This window comes from Gorilla gorilla, chromosome 10, assembly GCF_029281585.2.
Source record: "Gorilla gorilla gorilla isolate KB3781 chromosome 10, NHGRI_mGorGor1-v2.1_pri, whole genome shotgun sequence".
NCBI classification, from domain to species: Eukaryota; Metazoa; Chordata; class Mammalia; order Primates; family Hominidae; genus Gorilla; species Gorilla gorilla.
This window is the reverse complement of record NC_073234.2, coordinates 51342460-51352270: the sequence shown is the minus strand read 5'-3', so window position 1 is coordinate 51352270 and position 9811 is coordinate 51342460. Positions and strand designations below refer to the sequence as shown.

The following is a 9811-nucleotide window of genomic DNA, read 5'->3' as shown; positions in this document are numbered from 1 at the left end:
TTCATTTTGAAAAAGCTATTTACTTTTTTTCCAAATATTATCCCAAATAGGTGTTTTACAGATAAGGGTCAATATGAAGTCAAACATTCTACAGAAGAAAATCGTTTTTACAGACATTAAGAATAATTTTAACAGAAGAAAAAGCTCACATCGATCTAGATGTGGCTATGTTCCATGGGAAAATTTCAGCATCCAAAGTGCAAAGAAAAAGTGACTGTAGCTTTTCTTACCACAAAATATTGACAATCTTCCCTTATAGCCTACTCTTTATTGTTAGTTGGGATGCCAAAGGACGATATATTGACCTTTAGAAGTTGGGCTCCACTGGACAAGGTTGGGGGTATGGGGGCCAAGCATCAGAATGAATTCAATTTTAAAAGAAAAACTGGCTTTGACCCCAAATGAACCCAAAGTTCAGCCAGCGGCACATAAGAGATAAATACGAGTTGTACTTTCACATTTACAAGGTTGTGCCACTCAACACTATTAAAGACCTAATCATCCAAATCAAAGCTACACATACTCCCATCACTAGTTCTGTCCTCAATGCATCCCATTTTTATGAAAGCTCCATATTATAGCTCAGTTCATAATGGGGAATGAGAACTTCCGGTTCTTAGAAGGAGGCATCCTAAATCCTCTGGTCTAATCCTTTCTTTGCCCTGCCCTCCCACTTCCCACCCTGAGACAAGCTAATCTTATCAGATAGGTAGGGTTTCTGTCATTGTCTCATGGAAATCAGTTCTAAATGAAACTAGAGAAAGATCATTCTATGAGCAGCATTTGGCTTTAAGCCAAAGGAACAATAACCCCCTTCCCCAAAAAGAATCACAACCAATTCCATACTAACCATTCTACCCCTGGAAAGATGTCTCATCTAAAAGCTCCCAACAATGACCAGCACAAAGTGCTGATATTATGTGACTTGAGGAAAAGGAAGGGGAGATATATATAGTTTTAATAAAACCCTCATGCACAATTAAACTTGAGTAAAAGCCTGGAGAATGCTAAAAGTAGTAATGAGTACAGGAGGCTGCAGAGCAGAGTACAGATGTGTCCTTTCTTATAGTCAGTCAATGCTGGGAAGTAACAGGCAGATGTGACTTCACTTGAGCATTGGAGAAGCAAAAAAGTTGCCTTGTCGTCCTAGGTTAGTGGCAGACTTGCTTTTGCTCCCAAATCTACAATAAAAAGAGAATGAACTGGAAAAATATTCTATAAAAAATGGTTGAATAAACAACTATAATATTACTTGATATAACCCATTATAAGTAGGAAACCCTAGACAACTATTTTGCAATAGTTGCTTAAGTATTCTTAGTCACCAACAACGAGAGAGGGGAAATAGTAAAGACTTTCAGAACCTTTTTAAAGAAGGAATCCTTATAGCCCCACGTTCCCTTTTAAAGTCTAGTTGCTAGCTAAAATCGAATGCAATTTTTCTTTCAATAAGCTTCAATATAATAAGAAGTCTAAGAAAGCAGTTGTTTTTTATTTCCTAGGAAGGCCAATTCTGCATACCTGGGAGTGTTCTTGGTGAGGGTGGAACGGACTCTCTGTGACAGGGAACTAGATGAAGGAGTCTTGAGAAGCTGATGTTCAGGAGTGGTCACAGGTCCCAGTACACTCACTTCAAAGTTCAGACATATTTTTAAGAGAGGTGGGAAAAAAGAAGGCATCTTTTTAGATGGCTAGTTTTAAGCTGATTACCCTCTGAAGCACTTAAGAGCTAAGGTTAGACATCTAGCAAAGTCCCAGAGATCATTTTTGTCATCATTCTGTAACACACTAGTGTATCTTTTGAACTCAATGAATAGCTGACACATCCTGATTTAGGCCATTCTCTAACTCCACACTGCACAAATCTAACATCTAAACATCTGACTTTTAGCTATACTAGAAGAAGCAATATGCTCCCTTAGAAGGAACTTGCAATAATGAAAGAATGGGTCTCCAATGCCAGTGAGACTGGAGTGAAACCAGCCTATTCATATAAAATTGTTGGTAAGCAATATAAATTGGCAAAAGCCTGTAAGAAATTTAAGAAATCAAGTTGGTAAAACATACCAAGATACACAAAAACATTCAAGCCATTTAATTCAGTGATTCCCACTCTTGGGAATTTATCATTAAGAGAAATGCTATATTGACTATAGCATTACTTGTAATTATGAAAAATTGAAAAATAATGTTAATACCTACTAGAACACTTAAGTAAATGATAAATAAGATTATACATGAGAAAAAGTTCTCACAACATGCTAAGTGAAATAAGAATGAATTATATTTAAACTATTATTTTATTTATATATATATATATATATATATTTTTTTTTTTTTAGACAGTCTCACTCTGTCACCAGGCTGGAGTGCAGTGGCGGGATCTCAGCTCACTGCAAATTCCGCCTCCTGGGTTCCAGCAATTCCTTGTGCCTCAGCCGCCCTGGCAGCTGGGATTACAGGCATGCGCCACCACACCCAGCTAATTTTTGTATTTTTAGTAGAGATGGGGTTTCACCATGTTGGCCAGGATGGTCTCAATCCCCTGACCTTGTGATCCGTCCGCCTCAGCCTCCCTCCCAAAGTGCTGGGACTACAGGTGTGAGCCACCATGCCCAGCCTATTATATCTATATTTAAAAAACACATATCCATATGGATAAAGAAAGGAGAACATGGAAAAGCAAAAAAAAATTACGATGGTAGAATTATACAAATTTTCCTTTAATGTTAGAATTTTCAAACAGCTCTAGCAAAGGCAGGAAGAGGTCATATGACTAAAACTAAAGAGGGGGTCAAGTCCCTGAAGAAGCACATCTTGGGCCTTACCTTTAATATCTGGTGTCTGTGGTGTTGAAAAGGCATTTGAGTTTTCAATGACATGTAGGGGGTCAATGTTCTCTTGCTCCACCATCATGAACTGACTCCAATACTCCAGGGGCAAGGAAAGCAGGCGCTCAACCACCTAAAAGCCAGCAAATCTGTTAGCAAACTTCCAAAGCTCAGGGCTTCTCAACTGTCTTTCATGTTATCACATTACACAAGTTCACATACACACACACATGCACCTGCCTACCTTGGGTTGACGCTTGATGTCCTGTAACATTGTCACTGGGTCTGGATTGGGCACAGCATGGGCCACTATTGTAGGGCCAAAGACTTTAGCCAGATTGGCAACATCCATTTTAGTATGTGGACTCTGAGCCACTCTAAGCAAAAGAATATTAAATTAGAAGTCTTGCTCCTTGCTTAAATGCAGACCAAAATATAAATTCTATAAGAAAACAATTTATCCCCCATACTCCCAAACACTCAACCCACATTATCTTCCCCTTGGAAAAAAATTCCCTAACTCCCAGAACAAGTTTCTGCTGTACTCACCTCTGCAAGTGAATCATGAGGAAAGCTAATGTGTCCCTGTTGGCCTGGGGCAGTTCACCAACAGCTTGGTACATGGCAGCTATGCTGTTGTCTTCATCTGTGATTTCTGTAATTGAAAAGAAAGCACCAAGAGGCCTAGACTTCTTTCTCTTGACAGCGGGCTTCCAAGTTATCGACCACAGAGTCTCATCTATACAGTAAGCTTCTGAAACTCCTGATTAGTTCATGACTACATCAGACTCTAGTTTCATTAACAAGCAGGATACTGGCCAACAGCTCAATATTAGAAGTCAGAACTTTTAAAAAATCGGCCTTTGCAGTTAGGGAAAGCAGTTGGCAACTGATGTGCTAGGAAGACAGGCATACAATTGCAGTGACTACAATTACCAAGAAGGTATTCATTCATGAGACATATTTAAGGGCCTACGATGTGCCAGGTACAAGTGCTGAGGATAAAGCAGAAGTAAACAAAGCCCTTACCTTATGGAACCTACATTCTATTGGTGGAGTCAGTCAAAAAGCAAATACCTATCAGGTAGAGTGATACATAAATGAAGAAAACAAGGCAGGCAAGAAGCTAGAAAGAAATGAGAGCCGTTAATCTAGACAAGGTTGTCAGGAAAGGTGTTTCTGGGGACAAGGTATATGAAGAGAAATATGAAAGAAATAAAGGAGCAAACCATACAGTATCTAATATAAGAGCATTCAGGTTGAGACAACAAATGTGAAGGCCTTAAGGTAGGGAGTAAACTTGTTATATTCTAAGAATTGAAAAAACTCCAGCCTAACTGGAGAGGAAGGAAAGAAAGGAAGAACACTGTACACAATAACGTAATGAGAAAGGAAGAGGATAGGCAAGGGTGACACGCATACAGTTACTCATCCATCAAACTACTTGAGCACCTACTATGTTTCAGGCACTGTACTAGGCAGGAGCTAATAAAAAGAGTAAGGTGGCCAGGTGTGGTGGCTCATGCCTGTAATCCCAGCACTTTGGGAGGACGAGGTGGGTGGATCACCTGAGGTCAGGAGTTTGAGACCAGCCTGGCTAACATGGTGTAACACCGTTTCTACTAAAAATACAAAAAATTAGCTGGGTGTAGTGGTGGCGCACGCCTGTAATCTCAGCTACTCAGGAGGCTGAGGCAGGAGAATCGCTTGAACCCAGGAGGCGGAGGTTGCAGTGAGCTGATAGCGCCACTGCACTCCAGCCTGGGCTACAGAGAAAGACTCTGTCTTAAAAAAAAAAAAAAAAGAGGCTGGGCACGGTGGCTCATGCCTGTAACGGTAGCACTTTGGGAGGCCGAGGCGGGCAAATCACAGGGCAGGAGATCGAGACCATCCTGGCTAACATGGTGAAACCCCGTCTCTACTAAAAATACAAAACATTAGCCGGGCGTGGTGGCACACGCCTGTAATCCTAGCTACTCAGGAGGCTGAGGCAGGAGAATCGCTTCAACCTGGGAGACGGAGGTTGCAGTGAGCTGAGATTGCGCCACTGACTTCAGCCTGGGCGACAGAGTGAGACTCTGTCTAAAAAATAAAAAATAAATAAAAAAATAAAAAGAGTAAGAAAAACTACTGCCGTGGAGGAATTCATATTCAAGTATTACATCTGCCCTTACCTGCTGCTTCCATAAAGGCTTTGTTAAGGCGAAAGGTCAGAAGAGGTTCTTTGAGGTTTCGAAGAAAGTCTTTTAGAAGGCTACAGATAGCATGGATATCATCCACTTTGCTGAGGAGGGGTACAGTTTTCACTCTGAGGAATTTCTCTTTCAGCTCTTTTACTGTGCGGTCACAGCCAGAGATCCTATACAGGCCTGTCTATTATCAAGATGACATGTTTATTTAAAAACCTCCGAATTAACACAAATAACAAATTCACCATCTCCTACAGTTGACTCTTACCTCAGTCAGACCTCTTTGCTCAATCTCATTTACACAATGCACAACAATGGAGGGGATCATTGGAGAAGTCTGGGACACAAAGTCTGCCAGCATTCCCTGGAAAAAAAAAAGAGCTTTAAATTATTATTTATGCCACGTAGACCAACAGATGAAGACCACATGCGAAGAACCACTTCCAATCTTATTCTCAAACTGGGACATCATGTCTACTTTTACATTCCTATTCCCAAAGCATATATTAAAACAGAGACTCTCAATTATTTTTCCTACCTCCACACCAGGACTGATTTATTATCATATATACCACACTTTTTCTTTTTCATATATACCACACTGTTATGTGAACAAGGAATAAGACCACCAGCTATAACTACCTCCTTCTCATCCACTCAAGGACAGCAGAAAACAAGCAATAATGAGGTTACAGGTATAGCCTTTAATATAAAATAATTTATTACTCTAAACAGATTTTTTTTTCTAACAGAAGAAAGCTGGAATAAGAGAAAAAAATTGTGTATACTTTCATTATTCTCAGTAAAAAAAATTATTTAACACATCTTATCACAGTTGATTATGACACAAACCTACCTGTAGGGGAGAACTCCATGGTTCTATATTAGAGTACAGAACACGTGTAAAAAAAATGTACAGGCGGCCAGGCGCGGTAGCTCATGCCTGTAATCCCAGCACTGTAGGAGGCCGAGGTGGGCGGATCACCTGAGGTCAGGAGTTCGAGACCTGCCTGACTAACATGGAGAAACCCTGTCTCTACTAAAAATACAAAATTAGCCAGGCATGGTGGTGCATGCCTGTAATCCCAGCTATGAGGGAGGCTGAGGCAGGAGAATCGCTTGAACCCAGGAGGTGGAGGTTGTGGTGAGCCGAGATTGCGCCATTGCACTCCAGCCTGGGCAACAAGAACAAAACTCCCTCTCAAAAACAAAACAAAACAAAGCAAAACAAAACGTACAGGCATGGATAAGAACTTGTAAGATCAGGGGAAAATAATATTTGATTTGCTGAAGAGTAGGTAGGAAGATAGTCATTTTGATTCTTGCTAATGTTACTTACATAATAATTTTTTTTTTTTTTTTTTTGAGATAGGGTCTTGGTCTATTCCCCAGGCTGGAGTGCAGTGGTGTGATCACAGCTCACTGCAGTTTCAACCTCCCCACCTCAAGCAATAGTCCAACCTAGCCTCCTGAGGAGCTACAAACACAGGCGCATACCACTAACCTGGCTAACTTATTTATTTATTCTTTGTAGAGATGGAGTCTTCCTTTGCTGTCCAGGCTGGTCTCAAACTCTTGGGCTCAAGTGATGTTCCTGCCTCAGCCTCCCAAAGTGCTGGGATTACAGGCATGAGCTTCCACGCTCAGCAATAAATAATTTCTTAATGGATTTAATCAGTTTGGATTAAACTGGTTAAATATTTGGAAATAAGCAACTTCATTTTGATAACCTATTATGAAGTATGTCTAACATAAGAGCAAGAATAAAAGATAATTTTATCACAGATAAAATTATATGATAGCTGAGATTTGCTTCCAAGTAATTCATTGGACAGAGTCAGGAGGAGGCAACGACAGTATTGATAAATCAAGAACAGACATAAAGGCTGGGTGCCATGGCTCACACCTAGAATCCCAACACTTTAGGAGGCCGAGGCAGGCGGATCACTTGAGGTCAGGAGTTCAAGACCAGCCTGGCCAACATGGCAAAACCCCGTCTCTACTAAAAATACAAAAAAATTAGTTGAGCATGGTGGCACATGGCTGTAGTCCCAGCAACTTGGGAGGCTGAGGCATGAGAATTACTTGAGCCCAAGAGACAGAGGCTGCAGTGAGCCAAAGTTGCAACACTGCAATCCAGCCTGGACAACAGGGAAACTTTGTCTCAAAAAAAAAAAAGAGACATTAAAAAAAGAATGGACACGGCCAGGCACGGTGGCTCACGCCTGTAGTCTCAGCACTTTGAGAGGCTGAGGTGGGCGGATCACTTGAGGTCAGGAGCTTGAGACCACCCTGGCCAACATGATGAAACCCCATCTCTACTAAAAAATACAACCGAAAAAAAATTAGCCAGGCATGGTGGTGGTACATGCCTGTAATTCCAGGTACTTGGGAGGCTGAGGCAAGAAAATCGCTTGAGCCCAGGGGGGCGGAGGTTGCAGTGAGCTGACATCCTGCCAGTGCACTCCAGCCTAGGCAATAGAGCTAAAAAAAAAAAAAAAAAAAAAAAAAAAAAAATGGACACAAGTTAGTAATCGTGGAAGTTAAGTGATAAGAACCAGGGGTTAGTTATACTAATTTCTCTAGTTTTATATATGTCTGAAATTTTCCAAAATGGGATGAAGGGGAGGAAGGAAGGAAGAAGAGGAAAGGAGAAGCAGGGAAGAGCAAGAAGGAAAAAGGGGCAGGGAAAGAAGTTTGGTTTAGAAAGGTATTAGACAGACAAACCCAAACAGGACTCTTCTACAAGTAAATATCTTATAATTCTAGTCATTATTTGTGGAAAGAAATATATTTGAGATGATTAATTTTAGAACAAAAACTGACACTAAGCCTTTGAAAGGCGAATAAAGAGGCCATAAAACAATGACGGCTTGCATAAGTCATACCTCTCCAATCTTGACAGGTGTTCCTATAAGGGTAGGAATGCAGGGAAGGGGACAGCGGTCCCGACATTCTGGATGAGAGACCACACGACAGTCTCGACACTTCAGAGATAATTTGCCAAATTTTATCCGCTTTCCACATGGAACACAGGATTCAGGTTTAATAACCTGGGATAAAACAGGGCAGAAGGAACAGAGTGATATGAATTAGAAAATTATCATCATAATCAACTAACTTTTTTTTTTTTTTTGGAGACCGAATCTCACTCTGTCGCCTGGGCTGGAGTGCAGTGGTGTGATTTCAGCTCACTGCAACCTCTGCCTCCCAGGTTCAAGCGATTCTCCTGTCTCAGCCTCCCGAGTAACTGGGATTACAGGTGCCCACCACTACGCCCAGCTAATTTTTCGTATTTTTAGTAGGGACAGGGTTTCACCATGTTGGCCAGGCTGGTCTTGAACTCCTGACCTTGTGATTCACCCACCTCGACCTCCCAAAGTGCTGGGATTACAGGCGTGAGCCACTGGACCTGGCCTTTTTTTGTCTTTTTTAGAGACAGAGTTTCGCTCTTGTTGCCCAGGCTGGAGTGCAATGGCGTGGTAGATGTTGGCTCACTGCAACCTCCATCTCCCGGGTTCAAGCGATTCTCCTGCCTCAGCCTCCCAAGTAGCTGGGATTACAGGCATGCGCCACCACGCCCGGCTAATTTTTATATTGTTAGTAGAGACGGGGTTTCTCCATGTTGGTCAGGCCGGTCTCAAACTCCCGACCTCAGGTGATCTGCCTGCCTCAGTCTCCCTAAGTGCTGGGATTACAGGCATGAGCCACTGTGCCCAGCCATAATCAACTAACATTTATTGAGCACTTAGTATGTGCCAAAACATTTTCTAAGCCCTTTAGACATATTTACATATGTAATTCTCACAGTAATCCCATAAAATAGGTTTTGTTTTCTTCATTTTAAGATGAGGAAACGGAAGCAAAGAGAGTTTAAGTAACTTGTTTAAGGTCATCCCACTGGAAGGCAGCAGTGTGCGATAGTGGAAAGAACTTGTTTACAAAGAGCAGAAAACTTGGATGTTGGCAGGGCATGGTGGCTCACGCCTGTAATCCCAGCACTTTGGGAGGCTGAGGCGGGAGGATCACCTGAGGTCAGTAGTTTGAGACCAGCCTGGCCAACATGGTGAAACCCCATCTCTACTAAAAGTACAAAAATTGGCCGGGCATGGTGGTGGGCACCTGTAATCCCAGCTACTCGGGAGGCTGAGGCAGGAGGATCGCTTGAACCCAGGAGGCAGAGGTTGCAGTGAGCCGAAATCGCACCACTGCACTCCAGCCTGGACAACAGAGTGAGACTCTGTCTCAAGAAAAAAAAGAAAAAAAGAAAACCTGGATGTGAAATCTGTCACTTACTATCATGTGGCTCAAAAATGTCAATTAACTCCTCTGAGCCTCAGTTAATTTGCTTGGATTTTTATAAGGAAATAAAATGGTACAAAAGCAAAACATTTTGAAAATCTTAGGTGATATATTCAAGAAAAAATGTAAACATGTGTCACTAAAAAGTACTAACAATGGGCCAGGCACAGTAGCTCATGTCTGTAATCCCAGGACTTTGGGAGCTGAGGCAGGGGGAGCACTTGAGCCCAGGAGTTCAGGACCAGCCTGGGCAACATACCAAGACCAAGTCTCTACAAAAAATTTAAAAATTAGCCAGGCGTGGTGGCACACATCTGTATCCCTACTACTCAGGAGGCTGAAGCAGGAGGATTGCTTGAGACTGGGAGGTTAAGGCTACAGTGAGCTATGATTACACCCCTGCACTCCAGCCTGGGTGACAGAGTAAGACTCTGTCTCAAAAAAAAAAAAAAAAAAGTACTAACAATTGCTTCAGAAAAGTTGGTCTCT

The 9811-nt window shown here is 41.9% G+C and overlaps 1 protein-coding gene across 5 annotated transcripts in view; it reads right to left on the bottom strand.

Moving 5' to 3' along the window:
• Positions 1 to 9811, bottom strand: part of RACGAP1 (Rac GTPase activating protein 1) — a 35168-nt gene continuing 25357 nt past the window's right edge. For all 5 annotated transcript variants that reach the window (XM_019039326.3, XM_019039329.4, XM_019039327.3 and 2 more), the window contains 8 exons: positions 7909 to 8073; positions 5289 to 5384; positions 5006 to 5204; positions 3381 to 3486; positions 3076 to 3208; positions 2829 to 2964; positions 1522 to 1630; positions 1 to 1181 (listed from right to left, as the gene is read on the bottom strand). In XM_019039326.3, coding sequence (XP_018894871.1) covers positions 1106 to 1181; positions 1522 to 1630; positions 2829 to 2964; positions 3076 to 3208; positions 3381 to 3486; positions 5006 to 5204; positions 5289 to 5384; positions 7909 to 8073 — 1020 coding nt within the window. In that variant the 3' untranslated portion in view covers positions 1 to 1105. The remainder of the gene's footprint in view (positions 1182 to 1521; positions 1631 to 2828; positions 2965 to 3075; positions 3209 to 3380; positions 3487 to 5005; positions 5205 to 5288; positions 5385 to 7908; positions 8074 to 9811) is intronic.